Source organism: Cricetulus griseus, assembly GCF_003668045.3.
Source record: "Cricetulus griseus strain 17A/GY chromosome 1 unlocalized genomic scaffold, alternate assembly CriGri-PICRH-1.0 chr1_0, whole genome shotgun sequence".
Taxonomy (NCBI): Eukaryota; Metazoa; Chordata; class Mammalia; order Rodentia; family Cricetidae; genus Cricetulus; species Cricetulus griseus.
Window position 1 is genome coordinate 173,188,933 of NW_023276806.1, and position 20,342 is coordinate 173,209,274.

The 20,342-nt window shown below is 42.6% G+C and overlaps 1 protein-coding gene across 2 annotated transcripts in view; it reads left to right on the plus strand.

Annotated features, from left to right (window-relative positions):
- Ccdc146 (coiled-coil domain containing 146) overlaps window positions 1–20,342 on the plus strand; it is a 145,321-nt gene that overhangs the window by 120,029 nt on the left and 4,950 nt on the right. For both annotated transcript variants that reach the window (XM_027393442.2, XM_027393443.2), the window contains 10 exons: window positions 730–957; window positions 2,101–2,287; window positions 7,715–7,810; window positions 8,628–8,798; window positions 11,643–11,731; window positions 11,814–11,978; window positions 13,055–13,279; window positions 14,891–15,119; window positions 19,333–19,461; window positions 19,938–20,075. In XM_027393442.2, the coding sequence (XP_027249243.1) occupies window positions 730–957; window positions 2,101–2,287; window positions 7,715–7,810; window positions 8,628–8,798; window positions 11,643–11,731; window positions 11,814–11,978; window positions 13,055–13,279; window positions 14,891–15,119; window positions 19,333–19,461; window positions 19,938–20,075 (1,657 nt within the window). The remainder of the gene's footprint in view (window positions 1–729; window positions 958–2,100; window positions 2,288–7,714; window positions 7,811–8,627; window positions 8,799–11,642; window positions 11,732–11,813; window positions 11,979–13,054; window positions 13,280–14,890; window positions 15,120–19,332; window positions 19,462–19,937; window positions 20,076–20,342) is intronic.

Consider the following 20,342-nt stretch of genomic DNA (forward strand, 5'->3'; position numbering starts at 1 on the left):
TTCATTTTATTTTATGTGATAAAATATCCTGGCAGAAAACAACTGAGGGAAGAAAGCAGTTTATTTCAGCCTACAATTCCAGGTGACAGTCCATCATTGTGTGGAAGTCAAGGCAGCAGCTAATCATAGCACATAGGGAGTGAAGAGCAGAGAAACATGAACACCTGTGCACTCACTAGCTTGCTTGTACTCAGCTCCACTTCTTCCCTCAAGACAGTTGGGGAGGGGGGCTTCATGCCTAAGGAATGGTGCCATTCACAATGGACAGTGTCTCCCCACATCAATTTACTCAATTAAGACAATCTCCCACAGACATGCCTGTGGGCCATGACCCCCTTAGGGGTCACATACCAGATAACCTGCATACCAGATATTTAAATTATGATTTATAACAGCAAAATTACAGTTGTAAAGTGGCATTGAAATAATTTTCTGGTTGGGGGTCACCACACCATGAAGAGCTATAGTAAAGGGCTGAGAACCACTGCCATAGGTCAATCCAATGCAACAGTTCCCCACTGAGACTCTCTTCTCAAGCAATTCAAGTTAATGAAGAAAACTAACTACCATACTTCAAGTCCCTCTCACCCTTGACCTTCACATACTTCTAAGATCAGTGAACTTATGACAAGGGCTTTTTTTTTTTTTTTTTTTTGCCTGATAGTAGGTAGAGGCAGTATGATCTCAAAACAAACCCTCTAACTTCTGTCTGTGTGTATGTCCCTCCAGAGAGATGGAAAAGAAAAATTCTGTCTTGGAATATGAAGTCAAAGAGCTAAATGAGTCTTTAAAGAAGTTTGAGAACAAAGTCAATGCTCTCGTGGAAGAGAAGGATGATGTCATGAAGGAAGTTGAGAGCAAGCGAGCCTTACTGGAAGTGAAAGAACGGGAGTATAGCCAGATGCTTAAGCTATTGGAGTTAACCAAAGAGAGCGAAGCTTCCTCTCTAGCCGAAAGGTCACTTCTATTTCTGTCCTCTTCACTTTAATCATGTCCTGTCATCTGAATGTTAGACATGATCAACTGACTGTATTCGAATCAATAGCAAGTAGTAGAACTTCAAATCAATTTTCACCATTAATTAAATGTATCATCAAAACATTTGAAGCACTTTTTTTCTATTCTTTTTTTGGTTTGTTTGGTTTTTTCAAGACCGGGCATTCTCTGTATTGCTTTGGAGGTTGTCCTAGAACTTGCTCTGTAGACCAGGCTGGACTCGAACTCACAGAGATCCACCTGCCTCTGCCTCCCGAGTTCTGGGATTAAAGGTTCACGCCACCAGCGCCCTTCTTTAATCACAATTTTCCTCAATTCTATGCTTCCAAATATAAGAATAAATCCATTATTTGCTGTAAGTTGTGGGCAGTTATATCACTGGAAGGTACTATAGAATCCAGAGACTTGCCAGCCAATGAGTGGTACTTTTGACTTAATCCCAACCTTTTCTGGATGAGGGATATTTCATAGTGTGATCCCACACTTCTTAGTTTGTGTATGTGTGGGGTGAATTGTGTACACACATGTATTCACTAGAGTGTAGGGACCAGAGGTCACAACCTCTGTCATCCATCTTGTCTTTTGAGACAGTGTCTCATTGGGCCCTTAGACTGCCTGAATAGACTACACTGATTGGCTAGTGAGCTCCAGGGAGCTGGCTGTCTTCACCTTCCCACACTGGGATTACAATGGGGTCCACCACTCACAGCTAATTACATGGATATAGGGCCTCAACCCCTGTATTTGTGAAGCAGGCACTTTACTGACTAAAGAATCTCCCTAGCCTCTGACTTTTCTTAAGTGCCAGAGTTTGAACTCAGGGCAAGCACTCTACTATTGAGCTCCCAGGCCTACTTATATTTAAGAAAAATTTCAAAGAAACTTGAGACCTGTGTCTCCCCAGCCTATCATCACATTTGGGGAGTTTATAGGATTTTATTTCTAAATGATACCAACGCACAAAACTGTCCGCTTTGGGCATTGTCTGTGATTTATGGTTGTGATATAAGAAAAGTTCTGTGTATATCCTTGAGTGTGCTGTCTTTGATAAGATCATAAAACTGTAGATGACATCACTTTCATCTTCGCCCTTGACTTGGACAGAGGGATGCTGGATCTCAATCTACGAAACTGTATCATTGACAAGCAGAACTACCATGATGAACTTTCTCGTAAGCAAAGGGAGAAAGAGCGAGATTTTCGAACCCTGAAGAAGACAGAGCTGCTCCTGAAGGTGTCCTTGGATGCGCTAACTCAGACCCAAGCCCTGAATCAAAGACTTCTACTTGAGGTGGGTGTGACAAACACCGCCCAGCTTATAAACTCAGGATCTCTTTCAAAAAGCATTAGAATTTTGCTATCAACGGAAAAGGAAGAAAAAGGTGACAGTTGGGTGGCAATTTGAGGATGCATCATCCTGTTAGATTGCCAGTAGCCCTGTAATATTTTCTACTTCTTTTTCTAGCCTGAGACTGGCCAAATGTTTTGTTTTGATTGGGCAGTGAAGTAATTGGACCAACTGGTTAAGGAAGGGCCTAGACTCTAGGCCTTTCAGTACTGAATACATCACACAGTATACAGGGGGTCAGTATGCATTAGGGCTAACCAGTTTAAAGTGTCAGATCTTGCAGTTAAGGAGCAGATCGAATTGCATAAATGTCTGTGGTCAGTTGGCCATCTGGTCAACTAGCCTAAGGTAGCCCAGAAGCCAAGGTTGGGCTGCCTGGATAATTTTGTGCATCATAAAAAGTGGCCTCCAGTTAAAGGGTGCTTGAAATTAACAGGGTATCCCCAGACTGTCTCTGCTCCCTGTATGTCCTACTCCATGTCTGGATGGCTGGTGGCTGCCTGGCTGGCTGGCCTGGGGCACCTCATTCTTTCCCTCATCCTTTCTTTCTTCCTCTTCTGGGGCCTAGATTCCTCCTCCTTATCTCTGCTCACCTGCCCTGCTTATCCCTCTATTGCCTCGCTATTAACCATTTAGCTTTTATTAAACCAATCATGTGCCTTAGGTAGGCAATGTCAAACAGCAACGTAGCCTTCTATAATTAAACAAACGCAGCATAAACAAATGTTATATTCCACAACACTTTTCTTTCCCATGCTGGACACTTAGAGGCTCTTTTCCTTGCTCCAGAATTTTTCAGTTTTCAATGATAGTCTCATAAGTAGATCTTCTATCTTTACTCCAGTCAGGGACTCAGTAGATTCTAATGTCACTCAGTTCTTTGATTTTATCCATTCCATTTTGTCTGTTCTGTCATTCCCAGGGCCCTATTATATAAATGCTGGGCCTTTTGAAAGAGTTCTCTAGTTTCCTTTATTGCATTCATTTTGCCATTTTGATTTGCTACGAGGTCAATTGCCTCAATTTTCCCTTCTGGCTCTTGTCTTCTTTCCTGCTGGCATAACAACTCTTCTCATGAACTCTTCTTGCTCCTGATAGACTCTCTGCTGTTGTTGTTTTCAGTACTTGGGATTGAAGTTAGAGCCCCACACATGATACCCAAGGTGCTTTCCATGTTGAACTATAACTCCAGCCCTGGTGGTTCCTTCGCCATGGTGGGTTTGTTTGTTTGTTTGTTTTGTTTTGTCTGAGGCAGAGTTTCACTATATAGTCAGACCTGGTCTCAAACTAGTGATACAACCAATACTCTGTCTACAACCAGAGTGCTGGAATTGCAAGACCCTCTGGCCCAGCTCCAGCTCTTTTTCTGTAGCATTCCTATGGGTCTTTCCTATCTTCTGTTATCTTATAGTTCCTTCTTCCTACATGGAGTGTATTTTCTCCAAATTCCATTTTTCTGGATTTTGTTGCTTGTTTTTGGTTTTTTTTTCATTTTGTTTGTTTTGCTTCCTTCTCATTAGAAACCACCCTTCAATATACTTTAATTCTTGACTATCTGCTTGTATTTCAGAGCAGAGCATTGTAAAGCTAACTGGGAACTGTCTCCCACTTGTAAGGCTTTTATGACATGGATCTGATTATACCCAAAACACGAGGAACAGCTCCTGACTAAGTGGGGTTTGCATTGGAAGACTCAAATTGTTGGGTTTTTAAAAATTGAAAGCGATTTATATAATGACACAACTACCTGATAAATTCAAAATATAGCACCTATAAGATATAAAAGTCAAAGAAATTTAAATGCATTTGGATCTTCTCTCACTGATTTCAAGCTCCATTACTATGGTGTCAGTAACAGTATGGTCTTCCCTGGCCTGATGACCTACTCTCCTGGCCACTGCCAACAGCTGGGAAATAGAGAGGAGCATAGGGCCAGTCACTCCCAACTGGACATCTCAAGCTTCCATTCAATCCAGAAAAGAGAGTAAAGGGTATAAAAGGCAAGCATGAAGCCAGCTAGTCTTTAGAATTTATTTCCTCCTAGAGACAGTTGTCTGATTTGTGGTTTGTTTTTTCTTCTTTTTTCTTCTTTGGCTTTTCAAGTCAAGGTTTCTCTGTAACAGTCCAGGCTGTTCTGGCACTCTCTTTGTAGACCAGGCTGGCCTCAAACTCACAGAGATCCTCCTGCCTCTGCCTTCTGTTGGTTGGATTAAGGGCATGTACCACCATGTCCCATCCCATATAGTATCTTATTGTATTGAAAGACTCTCCCTCAAACTCGAGATAGTCTCAAAAAAGTTGGGAAAGTTTCATATAAATGTCCAACTATTACACTGCATGCCAAGGTTCACCGGTTTCAACCAGGATGTTTCCTGCCAGAGAACAATACCTAATGTCCTAACTTTTACAACAGTTATGGCTGGTTTCGTATGAGTTGAAAATAACCAGAAAACATTGTCCAGCCATTCACAGCACCTTCTAGGGAGCAACATTGGTTTCGAATGCCGGGCAAGGAGGATCTTTTTTTTATTATTATTATTTTTTAATTTTAGAAGCACTCTTATTTACATATCCATCCCCCCATTCCCTCACCCCCTTAGCCTCCCATGCCACTATTTCACATTTCAGAATAGCCTGACAATGTAGTCATTGTGGTTCAAAGGCATTACAGCTGGGTAAGACTGTTGATTGGTTTTGTTCCTTGACAACTTTTATAGCTCCCTTTGCTACTATGAGAGCCATTCCTCAGGGAGGAGGCTTCCAGGTCAGTTCCAGCTCCAAGCCCTGTGTCTGAAGTGTTTGGGGTCTTCAGCAACAGGGTCTTACCCTCTTTTCCTGAAGGGCAGCCAAGGCAACCACAATAACATCTATTGTTTTTGTGGGACTCTCTCAACTTCCTCACACCAGTAACTCAAAAAGTTTCCCACATCTGACACTGGGGTTTTTACTGGATAGTCTATGGTTTAGAAGGCAGCATTGTCACAACTTAAGTAAACACACACACCCATGATATGTAGTTTTATAAAACAGTATGATTCCCTATGACTTTTTCAAACAACATTAGTGTCATTTACTCGTCCTTCCCTTTCTTTCTATGTTGCCCTGCCTTCCCATCCCCTAGATAAGTCTCCCAGCCAGTTTTTCCCATTTCCCCTTCACAGCAACTGTGTTCTACTATTGCCCTGAGCTTCTGTCACCTGCAACTAACCTAGGCTCTCTCTGTAGCCTGTTCTTTACCTTTCTGATATCTGCAGTTCCTTAAGATTCTGGGCTAGGAACCACAGGTAAGAAAGAACATTTGACAAGTACCTCTCTGGGTCTCAGTTCCTTCACTTAGTCTTTTAACATGAAAACAGATACTTTCCCAGCAACCCTCCCTGGGAGTCTTCCCCATTTCCCTGGTTCTCCCCAGTCACCTCCCATGGCCAAGCAGTCTGAGGACTCTTAGATTTTTGTGGCATGGAACAACGAAGTTCAGCTAATAAGGTCAAAGTTGGCATCCACTAGATTCTGCTAGATAAGGGTCTGATACCAGCTGTTCATCTTATTAGCCCTTTCCACAAGCCATGTGTGTGCAATTCTGAAGAAACCAGAGGGCTGAGATTTATAGATAATCAAACCAGAATGTAACATACATGTATGAAGTGGTCGATGAAGTAAATAAACACACATGCATACACACACACACACACACACACACACACACACAAACAGAGAGAGAGAGAGAGAGAGAGAGAGAGAGAGAGAGAGAGAGAGAGAGAGAGAGAGAAAGTTGGAAAAGCACAAGCCAGCAATCAAAATTGAGTGCAACTCATAATAATATTGTCCATACTTCAAAACAGTGGAAAGAATCAAGATGTCTGAGACCTCCAACGAGGGAAATCGCTGGGAGCTTTAGTTGACTTAGTAAGCTCTTGTGATTTTCTGTCATTTTTTTTTACAAGATTTCCTGGCCCCAGTAGAGTATGGGGAACAGCCCATTCTAGGCCCGTCTTCATCAGATGATGCTTATTCCAGGAGATGCTTGCTCACCGCTCTAGCCCATACTAGAGAGGTGGAGCTCTTCCTCCTGAGCAGCACACCCTGCCCATGAAGTCTTCCAATCACTCAAGGCTACACGAGCTTTCCATTTGCTTTGGTCTGCTATAGCATCATCTGTCCATTAAAAAACGAAATTCTTCATGTCACTATATGAATTTCACAAGACCATGACACATCCCAAGTCCAGTCTGTGCTGCTTGACAGCTGTCCATGGTAGACAAGACCATGAGAGTTGGGACGTACCCAGCACCTGAGGGTGTGGATGGTGTTACTGGCTTACAGAGATAGATGGGACACCCAAAATACATGGGAGCTACTTGTATCTTTAGCCTTAGAAAGATGACATTTTGGTGACCTTTAACTTACGGAACAGGATGGCCTTCCCTTCTTGCTGTGCATTGTGACTAGCGTACAGCTCTGGTGACTTGAAGGGTGTTGTCACTGGGGGAGAAGAACCACATCAGGTTGGACTTGGTGACTTCCCATATTGGGGTCCAAAGTCAAGAAGGGTATCATCACCCCAGGGTGACCCTTCCACAGCCTTGGATGTCCCCTTTTCTCATAGCTACTATATGGTTCCTCATCAAATACTTTCCTCCAAAAGTACCTTAACACAGGACGAAAATATAAACTAATACAGCAAAAGTATAATGGCAAAAATGTAGGTTTCAACAAAAAGATTAAAAAACTTTTAAGTAATAATTTTCCATTTGCTCATCAAACTGTCACATTTAAATAGCAAGTTATTCTCGTTGTTAACTAATAATGGCTTTCCTTTGGTCTATAGGATTTCATAAACGAGTGTAGACTTGACAATCATAATTACTCTCCCATGAATAGTCAAACATTTGGAGGTTCCTCAGCTCCTGACTGAAATAATGAGGCAGCAGGGTGTGATGGTCAGAGGCTGCAGTGGTCAGACAGACAGCGTAGTGCCCACTTGGGTTTGTTCCTGCCCCACTGAGGCAAGTCTGTACACCATTCTCTTCCAAACAATTGCATGCCTCGAGGCATTTGTGAGGAAAAAGTAAGATCATGTCTCTAAGCCCCACACCACTGTAACATGTTTGCATGCTGCTCAAAAAAATGTTAGTTATTAGGATTTACTTATAAAGGATAAAACATTTTTAGCTAATGGATTGTGTATTTTTGGTAGATCTTCATATTTTATTTCAAATTGGTTTTATAAAAAATAACCAGAGTAGGAAATTCCAGTAAGATTGGGAATCATGGTTTGCCTGCCGGGTTCAAAAAGTGTGTGATGGGGTTGAGTGTATGGTGTTGGACATTGTTTTCATTACAGCACCAATTTTAAATTCTGACTTCCAGATGGAAGCTATCCCTAAAGATGACCTTCTGTTGCCTGAGAGAAGAAGAGACCTCCAAAAGGAAGTGGAGTTAGCCAAGAGGAATCTGGCTCAGCAGGTTAACTTCACACTCATTTACACTTCTGTCTCAGAATGGAGCTGCTCTACAAAAGCACATCAGAGAGACAGCAGGAGATGGGAAGGGGGTAGGCAGCTGGGAAGGCAGATACTGTCAAACAATAACTACCGGGTGTGTGTGTAAATGCTGTAGTATTCACTATAGTGAAACCCATCCATGTGTACAGTAATGTGAACAAGTAAGGTACATTGACTTTTAAAGTAAAAGTGTGTTGCTAGAGCACCATCTTGCTTACAGTGGGCCTACTTCTTCTTTATAGGAGAAGTTTGCTGAGGATTGAGTGAAGGGCCTCAAACATGCTAGCCAAGTGGTCCAGCAGTACACACACACACACACACACACACACACACACACACACACACACACACACAATCCTCATCTTAAAGTTCATTCTCCACTGTTTTTTTTTTTTTCTTCTGAGAAAAAAAGGACATGCTTGAAATGATGAACAGGCTATTTCGATTTTTCAATTAAAAGGGCTGTTGATTGCATTAAAAGTCAATTTGTTTCATCGATGTCTATTTTCAAATTTCAAACTTTTGTCATTCAAACTACTGCTGAATATTTAAGTATTTTAAGGAATGTTTTTAAACCTCTTTTGGTCACTTAAAAACACACTAAGGAAAAGGAGACCCTGTTAACCCACTAGTTTGCACCCTTCATAAAAATAAAGGAAAACCTGGAGCACAGATTGGGAGACTCTGCTCCCTGTTGGCAGCAAGAAAGGAAGACAGCGCTATAGTCTAACCTTTGTGCTCCTTCAGAAAATGAATTATAATCTTGTGCTTTCCAAAAGAAAACCGTATCAGAAGCTGAAGCCAAGCTAGTAGAACAGCAGATTGCAGAAGAAAACAAACTTATAAAGGAGCAGGAGAATTTGCGAGACCTGGTATTCAACCTGGGGCGAATGACGCAGATCAAAATTGATGAGCGAGAACAAAAGTCTAAGGATTTCCGGAAAGCCCAGGTAACTGCTTTATTAATTACCATTAATTACCACAAAAGTTCAAGGGGGCTTGGTTTTAATGCACCATTCATTAGAAAGAGGTAATTCTAAATTTCCTTCAAATTCGGTAACTATAATTTCCTCCCCCCCCCCCCGACCCCCAGGGTTTAGCTTTCAGGGTTAGCAGGCTAGAGGTTAAAAAAGTCAGTCACAATGATCAGAGGGGTCTGAACAGATGGCAATTTGAACAAGGATGAAATAAACATCTTTAGTGCCCAAGGCTGCCAGGTACATAAGCCACAGAGTTAGAAGATCTGCAGAGTCAGAGGTTGCATGGTGACTTGCCTTGGGACAACTTCAGAGCAGAGCTTGTGTAAAGTCATTAGATGAGCAGTGCAGGATGCCCTCAGTGATTGATTTCCCCAGGCTCCTACAAAGGGCCACGAACAACATTGGAAAATAAAATGCTCCTGCAATAGGGTTACGTTTGACGTTGGAATCAGTCAGTCCACAGAAGGGCTGTGTCTGATTCTTTGTTAAGAGTAAATAAAGGCTGGGGAAACGGTTCAAAGCTAGAGCGCCTGCTTGTGAGAGCTTTGATATCTTGCCAAACAAACAATAAAAGTGTGCATTATGACATGCAATCTAGAAGAGGTAGACACAGGGGTACAGTAAGTTAAAGTTTAGCCTGCATGACATAGTGATACTGTGTCTCAAAAAATTAATGATAATAAATGTTTAAAGACTATGATATAAACTATTACTAAAATAGAACTTAGGCATTTGTCGTGTGACCTGGCTTGGCCATTTGTAAGCGTAATCTTTGTTCTCATTCTGAGTGCTAACATGGGGGTGAGATATTGTCTTCTCATCCCTCAGAAGGAACACACATTTAAACAGCATTGATGGACACTGGTATGAAATTAGATTCCCTAGCAAAGACAGGAGGAGACAGCTGTAACCACACAGACCTGAGAAGTAAGAAGCCAGACATAACTGGCAAGGGAGAGGAGAAGGGATGTCAGATGAAGCAGAGAGAGGCAAGAGTAGATGGCAAGGTTCACTCAACCCACCTTGAACCATTTTATTTCTATTGCAAAGTTCATCGGAGCCCATGGGGTTTGTTGAAAACAGATGAGGGAATGGCATTGCCTCTCAGGAATAGTAGCCCAGGGATCACTGGGCTCTTAGAAAAAAAAGATAAGGAAGAGCACAGCCTCTTAGGAGTTGGAGCCCTGGCATCACTGGACTCATAGAACACAGATGAGCTAGGGGTGAATCTGAAGAGACAAGGATGACTACAAGGGGGGCAGATTAAGTTTGAGAAGGTCATCACCACCAAAGTCGGGGTCTGGGGTGGCGTTAACAGTACAGTGTTGTCAGAAGCCTCCTCTGTGGTTGGAAGAGTCTGCTTCTGTGAGATTCCTACTTAGAAAACTTCCTCTCTTTTAGAAATTTTAGGTATACTAGAGGTGTAATTTGTTATTCCAAGAAAAGAGCTGGTCTGTTTTACAAGGTAGACAAATTCTAATGGATCCCAAAATCTGATCTTTTTGTTACCTGTATCTATCCTTATGTTATAAACACAATAATCTACATAAGCTAAACGGTTGCTAAATGAGCTTATTCATAATAAAGCATAAGACAGTTCTTTTTGAGATGTGGAAACCATAAGGGAAAATATTGTTTGTCCCTCGAGTGTTTCAGTTTTGGGAATTACTCTTTGAAACATTGGTTGCAGTTCAATCTTCTTAATTTATGTAATATCTACATCTCTTTTTAAGAATATATATAAGGTGTCTGGGAAAGGGATTCATGGTGATGTTGCTGTCACACACAAGACAGCATAGTTTATGCTACATCTTACACCTGCTTTATTCTTTTCATGGACAGTCACCTAAAGGTTAGCTTGTTGACTCCCATTTTCACTGAAAGTTATACGAAGTAAATTCAATGTGTATCCATTCTGCCTTGGCACCACCAGGCCAAATGATTTTGTTCTGCCTGCCCCAATAGAGGGTGACTGAAACTGCCCTCCCCCAAATGCTACCAGCAGAGACTGTCCCCCAATGCTTCCTATCCCAGAGACAGGTCCCACCAGGCATTTTCTATCTACATAGCATCACTGATACATCCAGCACTTGATATATTATATTTTAGGATTTTTAAAGGCATAACTGTTTTCTTTTTAATATATTTATATTACATATATTTTAACATTTCCATTTAGTATATCTATTTATAAACAGTCTCAACATGGTGCCTGTTATAAAGGAAAATACATCCACCAAACACAAAAAGATGGGACTGCACCTTAAAGCCATTGCTTCAGTCTCACAAACGCCATAGAGGGTTCAGGTCACGACATTTGTCAAAACTTCCTATAAGTACTCCTCGTCAACCTCTGTAAACACCATGCTCACCTGGCTGGGAGGTGCAGGCTATAGTCACTCTTCTCTCAGTAGTGACCCCGGTTCCCACCCTTGTCTGTGAGGCTCCTTTACCCTCTCTAGTTCTTCCTGAGTCTTAAGTAACACTCTCCTGGTTGATGGTAATCACTTCAGCTGGCCAGGAGGCTCTCAACTCTCACCTGTCCCCCTCATCGTTCCAGCCCAGCAGGCTAGGAAGGATTAATAGATGGGAGTGGAGTTTGGCAGGAGTACTCTTACATTGTAGCTTTGTTGTTGTTGCTGCTGTTGATTTGGGGTTTTTGAGGTATGGTCTTACTATGTATCACAGGCTGATCCTGAATTCCTTGCAGTCCTACGGCCTCAGTTTCCCAAGCATTGGAATTGCAGACATGAACCACCACACTCAGCTTTCTGGTTGTTTCTCTTTATTTCACACATAATTTTTACCTTGCAGCAAAAACATTCCAATGTCATGAAGGAAATCAAAGCAAAGGACCTTGAAATCAGACTGTACAAGAAGAAAAAGCGTGAAATTCACCGGAGGTAAGAGAATTTGGTCATGACTTCTCTACTTGATTGGGGAGAAGGTGTTTAGTTTTCAGTTTTCAAAACCGTGTTTCCACAGACTGAAAGAATTTGCCAAACTGTATGACACAATCAGAAATGAAAGGAACAAGTTTATTAACCTCCTGCACAAAGCTCACCAGAAAGTGAATGAAATCAGGGAAAGGCACAAAATGTCACTAAATGAACTGGAAATTTTAAGAAACAGTGCTATCTCTCAAGAAAGGTAAGAGCCATGACAGCCAGAGTCCTCCCAAAGCCTTGTCTTCTGTGTCTCTGTCACTCCAGAAGGTCCTGGTGCTCACAGAAGATGGGAAAGCCTGGTCACACACGTTGCTTCTCGAGTAACAACACAGGCACCTAGGCACACTTCTTGTTTTCTATGCAAGAGTCACATGTTTCAACAAATGCAAAACTCTAACATAATACTGTTTCCTATGTCGATCTGCTGGTATTCATTTGCTCAATTAAAAAAGAAAGTATAAATCTGATAACCTGCATTTGATGTTAGAAGACAAATGACTTTTTTAGGTAGTGTCCCTGGTTGTAGATTTAAAGCATATATTGTACAGGTGGGTTGGCTAGAGCAGAATTGCTAAGAGCAACACTTTCTAGACTAAACTCACAGCTCTGGTTACTATCTGTGGGGCCACTCTTCAGACTTGTCTGATGTCTTTCCTAACACATAATCCTCGTTATAATCGTGTAGGACCTTTTGTTACTAAATGAGTCCACCTATGTCATAATACCAGAAAGAACATTTATTGCATGTCAAGATCTACTGGACTCATTCACCTCATTAGTTCCTGACTGCCTGAGAATACATAAATGGATTTTTCTGTTGGCCATTACTGCCCAGTTGACTTTGAGAACGATAATACAAAATACACTGATTTGAAAAGCCTTGCTGGAAATAGAAATTTCCTGGTCAGATACTTACCTGAAAGGAAATTAAAATACCACATCCAGGCTGTGATTTCATCCAGCCTGACCCATGCTCCTAGCCTGAGACCCGAAAGGCATTGTCAATAGACGCACCACTATCCTCAGAACAGTCTCCTGAGATGAGAGAGCAGTAAAGGACCCTTTCACAAAAGACCACGACACAGTGGTTGACACAACGACAGTATCCTCATCTGGCTGGAGGGAGGATTCCACCACAGAGGAGTCGACATGAAGTTCTGAAAGCATGGTGTGGTGATTGTCATTTCAGAAGACACACTTTTAGAAATTGTTTTTCAGACATCTTTAGTGTTTTTTGAAGAAAATAATGCTCTTCCCCACTGTGCCTTATTTTAAAAGAAAGCTGCAAAACTCCATGCTGAAGCATTCCAACAATGTGACCATCAAGGAGAGCATGCAGAATGACGTGTGCAAAATCACCTCTAAACTCCAGGAAATGAAGGAGAAGAAGGAGGCCCAGCTGAACAGCATGGACAGGCTGGCCAGCATGATCACCTTGATCGAGGAGGAGATGGTGCTGCTGCGCAAGAAGTATGAGAAGGCCGTCCAGCGGCGCAACGAAAGGTATGGACCACAGACGGCTCAGGCTGTGAAAGGTACAGGCTCAGTGCCCTCCTCAGGTGAAAGGTACAGACAACAGATGTTGTGCATGAAAACAAGACAGGCCGTCTGTGGGAGGGAAACTAAAAGGAGGGTTTGGGACATTGAAAGATCAGAGTCTCTGGGATACTAGGACAGCAGTTCTCAGCCTTCCCAACACCACCACCCTTTAGCACGGTTCCTCATGCTGAGCTGGCTCCCAACCAAAACGTCATGTGTGGCTACTTCATAACTGTAATTTTGCTACTGTTATGAGTCACAATGCAAGAATCTGATATTTGATGCTCAGGATATCTGATATGCGACTTCCAAAGGGGTCATGACTCATGGGTCGAGAACCACTGCTCTTGGATGGCAATGAATTACTCCGAATCACCTGATGTGAGCCAGTCTCTAGAACATCTATCCACGTCGTAAGGGCCTTGTCAACCCAGTCTCCTAGTTCGTTTTCCTCCGTAAGGAAGTAAGGCTTAGAAGAGTGGCCTGTTTCTTCCAGACATCAAGCATGTCTTTAACAGTGTTACTCTCTTAACAGCCCCACCCACAGCAGCTGCTTGAGTTATGAGACATTGGTAGCTGAGATGGCAGAGTCTAGAAAGAATTCAGATTTCATGAAATTGGTGTGGTATTTCTTGTAAAGCACTGGAGTGCTAGCCCCTGAGGGTACAGGATAGTAACACCTTGCTGTTGGCATTTGTCATCAAGGGGATGGATGCGATAATGAGCAGCTTCAACAGAAAAACCAATGAAGCGGATGGAGACCTGAGGGCCACCAGACACAACTGCATGCACACTCTTGGAGGGAAGGAAAGACTTAGAAAAATTAAGGGTAGCAGTTGTGGTAACAGATATACAGATTGAGCGGGAGGATCTTTAGGGTCATTGACAAACAGAACTTTTTCAAAGGGCTAATGAGTGTTCTTTCTGGGCTAAAACAAAAACAGAAAACAAAACAAAAAAATCCTATGTAGCTCCTGGCACAAGCCTAAGCTTATGGATAAATAGAGTGTTCCCAGTCCCTGGTTAGACCAGTGTTGATGAGGGGAAAAATCTCACTTTGTTTCTCTCCAGTGGCCTCCTGTCGAGGAGAGGTATTCCCATTGCACCCGTCAGCCAGGCTACAAAGGGCAGGTGACGGGACATCCACTTTTCAAATGTCCTTACGAGCCTGGCAACTCACTGCAGAGCCACATTCCCAGGCCCATCTCCTGGGGCTTCTGCCTAGGCCTTGCTTGGCAAGTCTGGTCCCCCAAAAAAGATGTGCAGAAAACAACCCTTGGATTTTCCTCTTTCACATGTTGGGAGTGACTTCCACTACCCTAGGGAAACTTTGGGGGCTTATCAAGCCACTGTGGCTGTCCTGCTGCCCAGCTGGCCTTGGAATGGAGATTCCAACACTCTCTTAACCCCAGGAAAATCTGGTGTGGGCCACTTAACTGGCAGTCTATGGCGCCCTGTCTTCTGAAATTCTGCTGTGTTGATGTATAAGTGAGCCCAAAGCCAGAGGGAACCACAGTAACGAGGAAACAGAGGCCTCAGCACCCACTTAGACCCCTGCTCTGAATTTGACCACAGTGGCGTTCAGCTCATAGAACGAGAGGAGGAAGTGTGCATTTTTTTTGAAAAAATAAATATCCAAGAGAAGTTGAAACTTAATGGAGATGTTGAGATCCGTGTCCTGGAAGAAAAACTCCGGTTCCTGAGACTGAAGATTGCCGAGAAGCAAAGGCAAATTTGTGTGACACAGAAATTACTGCCCACCAAGAGGGCCCTTGATGCCAACCTGGCCGTGCTCCAGATCCAGGTGAGTAAGTGGTCAGGGGCTCGTCCCCAGGCCATTGGTTCGTCTCCTCCCCCTTGTTAGTTTGCAGACGATATGGGTTCTTGCATGGAAGCCAAGGTTCACCACTTCTGGTAATTACGAGCTGTATGATGTTTAAAGACGACTTTGAACACTGCTCCAGGATCGAGTTTTGGAAATCTGAGCTACACAGATTTGTTTGTTTTTATCTTATGCAGCATTGTCTGTGTTTCTTGGAATCTGGGCCATCCCGGGATTTAGCCCTAGTTCATCATTCCTATAGCTCTGCCCAGGGTAATCTAGGCTCTCACTACCTGCAGCCTAATTCTGCCATTAATGTTGCTGGAGACCACCAAGATAGAACATTTAGTCTCTCTGGCTTGTTGAAGCAGGGTCTTGTAGCCTTTGTTGGTTTGATACCCCTATATAGCCCAGGCATTTCAGACTGATTGCAGACTCCCTGTCTCAGCCTGCTGAGTACAGAGATGACAGGAAGTGCCACCAGAGAGAGCCTGATGCTCAGAGGAAGAGTGACATGCTTAGACCTGCTGCTTCTCAGTCTGCAGTCACACACACACAGATTCTTCACAAACCTCTGTGGTCCCCCCAGTAGCAAAGACTAAAATGTGACGAGAAGCCTGCTTTCTTCAAATGTAAGAATACTTTTATGAACCAAAAAAATTGGACCAACATCTTTGTGACATACACTTTTCCCCACTGACTCAAGATTGCAGGATAAATTCTACCCTGTATTCTAAAGTCACCCGCTTTTGGATTCTTTTTTCTGGTTATTAAATTATGGTGTATTCAGTTAATTAAGATTTACAAAAAAGAATAAAATGTTAAAGAAAAAGGAATTCTATCCCAAGAATAATAGTCAGAAATCTGAGAGCAAGTCTCCTCTCTCAGTATACGTTTAGTTTCAGTTTTTCACTTAACTTCATGCAAAGGATTTGTAGAACTGGATACAGGGTCTGCTTCCACACTTCAATGCATCGGCATAGGTAAACTTTACGTAGACAACAGATAGCATCTTCCAGATCGTGCAGCTACATCAGGGTCTTTTATAACCATGCTTGCCTGACTTTTAGCCATAACTGCTCCCATTTAGATCAATTGACTGGATTGCTCCCCATCAAGGCTCCGGAACAATCTCCCCATTATTCCCTGGCTCTGATTCCAGCTTCCAAAAACTGGCCAGCCTGCACACAGTACCTGCTCCCTTTCTGTGATCTGTCAGGGTATGCCATGGATAGCTATCCTCCTCACTCTACACACCAGCATGCATGCAAAGCCCCTGAAAGATTTCACGGCACACTCTCGAGAGCACTGTGTGAGGCTGCATTCCAGATATGCAAAGAGCTTCATGTTAGACCTCAGAAACCCTAGGCCTCAGAGTTGTCTGGGGCCACCCCATCCCTGCGCAGGGCTCTCCTGGTGCTCTGTGTTTCACAGCTAGGCTTTCCAACATCTCTACCCCACTTGCCTTTGGGCCTCACACCCTGCAGTGCACCTCAGGGATACTGTACTTAGCACACCCCATTTTCCAGAATCATTTGCTCTCTCCAGCTTTCTCAGTATCAGCTTCCTGTCTGTCTTTGCCTATGAGGAATGCCACCATGTCCAACAAAAGGGGTTTTCATCTGCTATCGAACAGACCAGATTGGCCATCACATAAGCATATATATTTCAGGTTAGCTGCAAACCTTATATCCAATGGACAAAACCAACCATTCTTCTTACATTTATTGCATTTGGCTGGTATGTCTACTAAACTACTTTAAATCTAGCAATGGCCCCACTTTCCTCCTTTTCATTTTTAATTATTTATTGAAGAAACTTGGCCAACCATATCAAATTATAGTCATTAGTGCTGCTCTGTTTATGCAACAGAGGAGAAATTAGAACTATATAAAAGAGTTGTTAATATATTATATGAGAAATGGTACTGTGTTAAATTTTGTCTTAAATTCTTATGTTTTAAATTGGGTGTGGTGGTGAGAGGGTGAAGCAGGAGAATCCTATGACTTTGTGGTCAGCTGGGGTTACACAATAAGACCCTATATCAGAAAAAACAAACAAACAAACAAACAAACAAACAAATAAAAGAAAACAGAAAATGGGCCGCTTCTGAGTTGTGCAGATGAAGCCGAATGATGTGTGGGATGGATGCTAAAGTGGTCCTACAGGTGTGCGGAGATGAAAGAGCTGTGCTGCAGAACTGCTGGCGCTGAGAGACAAGTGTGTGGAAGTTTATTCTCTTCTTTGTGCATTTTTGACTTTTACATAATTCAGAAGCTTTAATAAAAAGGTACTCATTCTTAGAAATAATCAACTACCCACTGCGTAGTAAGAGTTCCAGTTTAACAAGAGGTGACTACTATGTTAATGTTATATATTATAGTTACTATTATATTAATATAGTATTATTATATATAATACTATATATATAGTATATTATATAATATATATTATATGTAATATATATTATATATTATATATATTATATATTATATATTAAACATATATTAATGTTTACTATATGCTATGTCTGATAACAAGCCTGTATCATCATGGCTGCACATAAATTCAGACCTGTGGGCCATATATTAGCTTTGGAGAAGGTGTATAGAAAGCCACCCATCCATTTTCAGGCTGCACTTGATATGTAATTTTACCAGCACCGACTGTGGGCCTGGAAATGCCCAGCTCTGGGCAAGCCACACCTGCACTATGCCCTCCAGGACTGGCTTCTTGTGGCACCCTGGTGTTTCTGAGTTAGCTGTTTCCTTTTGCCTGTTTTCCCTGTTCTGCATCATTTTCAGATTGCTTTTTTTTTCTTTTCAGTTATTTTTAAACAGCTTTTAATTGTCCAAGAGACTAATCCCAAGGGTTATCATGAATCATGTTCTCCTGGACCTTGTAGTAACAGCCCCATCTTAGGAATCCTGGAAATCTCATGTGCTATTGTCTGAGTATTTTGACTGCATGTATGGAAGAGTCCACAGCATGCACACCTAGTGGCCACTGAGATCAGAAGAGGCATCCAATCCCCAGAACTGGAGTTACAGGTCGTTGTAGCGGCCACATGGGTACTGGGACCCAAATCCAGGCTTCCTGCAGGAGCACCCATGCTCTCACTGATGAGGCCCTTGTCCAGCCCTCTAGGGGCAAAGTATCATTTTTATTTCTTAGTTTCCTAGCTAAGGAAACATTGTTACTAATAATTTCTGTCACTATTTTTAAGCGTCAGCACTTAAATTCTTATTATAGAGAAGAGCGCCATCAATTAAAATTCTCAAGTTCTATCTGTGTTGCTCTTGGCTGTGTTCTAAAGCCCCAAAGCAGTGGTTCTCAACCCTCTAGTGCTGTGACCTCTTAATACAGTTCCCCATGTTGTGGTGACCCAACCATAAAGTTCTTTTCACTGCTATCTCATAACTGTAATTTTGCTACAGAGCAGTCTCTCAGTTCCTAAGAGCATAGGAAATGTGTGTTTCCCTAATGGCTGTGACCCACGGTTGAGTACCACTGTACTAAAGTCTATTGTTTCACCCCCTGGGATCAAGCCTCATCTTGCCATCTGCCAACTGAGAAACGAAAAGTTCCTGAAAAGCAATCCCACAATGGCAGGGAAGCTGTAGACAAGGTCTTTGGATTATCATTGTGCTCACTTCTCCCCTTTTAAAACTGTGTGACTATTGCTCTTATCAGTGCCACCCATGTCCATGTCTCAGTGATTCTACAGCTATAATCTAGTCAAAGGCACTTTAACAAAAAGCATACAAGTGGCTGAGACTGTTGCTCACAGAGTATTAGCTGGGCTGACTTGGTAATTAACTTCCTTCTTTAGGATGTCATTGAAGCCACTGCCACCAAGGGAATGCAGTTTGTTGCATGGCAGCTGTCCAGTCTCTGAAACACCTGCAGTGAAACAGCCAAGACTGCTTTGAGCACTTGACCACACAGCATCTCACGAACACCACACAGTTGTAAGCAATGAAAAGGCTTCTAGGAATTCAGCCATCTCTCTTATGAGACAGACAGACAGACAGACAGACAGACAGACAGACAGACACTGCCTTCCCATGCAGGGTCTATTCCACACACAATCTGGATAGTTCCACAAAGGAGCTAAAGATCCTGCCTGCATGATTTGACATTTACTATGCTATGGAGTTAAATTTAAAGCTGACATGTGTTTCTTGTTCAACAGTTTGCACAGTGTGCAGATAGAATAAAAGACCTGGAGGAACAGTTTGTAAATCCCGACAATAAGAGCAGAATCCGCTTCATTCCAGGGAAAGATCTGACTGAAGAAGAAATGATCAAGAAACTGGATATGGTAAACGTGCTTGTTTGCTTCCAGATGCTACAATTCTGTCTCCCCTTATGCTGGCGGACCCACACTTCATTATTCTAGCCCTAGTTGTAAAGCCGTCCTAAATCCTAACTTTGATTCAGATATTTACCCAAGCAAGTAAAGATTCAGTAGTTTCAACATTCAAAGGTACCCTCCTTCTCTCCTAGCCCAATAACTAATTTTGACTTCTTGAGTGAATATGCTAATTTGTCACCCTAATGGGAACACCTGGAAAGAAAGGCGTTGTGGGTACCCTAGAGAGGCAGAGGGCCATGTTCTGCCCACAGCAGAAGAGCTCCCCAAGGTGTCCTGACATGGCCCAAATCGGGGGCTGTTCAGAGGGTTTTTCGCAGCTAAGAAAGCAGTGTGTCTATGGTGGGGTGAAAGACAGATGGCAAATGAAGACTGGCCTTACCAAGGTAGCTTTTTAACTCTACTGAAATTGTTTCCAACTGTAGCTGGAACTTCAGCTGGCCAAGAAGGAGGAGAAGTTACTGGAGAAGGATTTCATCTATGAGCAAGTGACCCAGCTCACAAACAAGCTCAGAGGCAAAACCCAGACTTGCAAGGAGGACACACTGCTCTTAGCCAAGAAGGTCTGCCTGAGTGAATTGATCCCCCCACCCATCACTTTCTCCCTGCCCCAACTTCAGCTGTCATCACTCATTTTCCACTCTTAATTTGTTGGGAAGCACTAGAGAGATGAAGTTTTGAGTCTAGAAATATAGCAAATGTAAATATTAGTCCAAAATGAGCTCCCTGAGTGAATCCACAGGAAGGAAGCCTAAGATTTCCAAGGACAGTACTCAAGTTTCATTAGCAAGAGGACTTCTCAAATATAAATAACCTTATCTCTGTGGTCT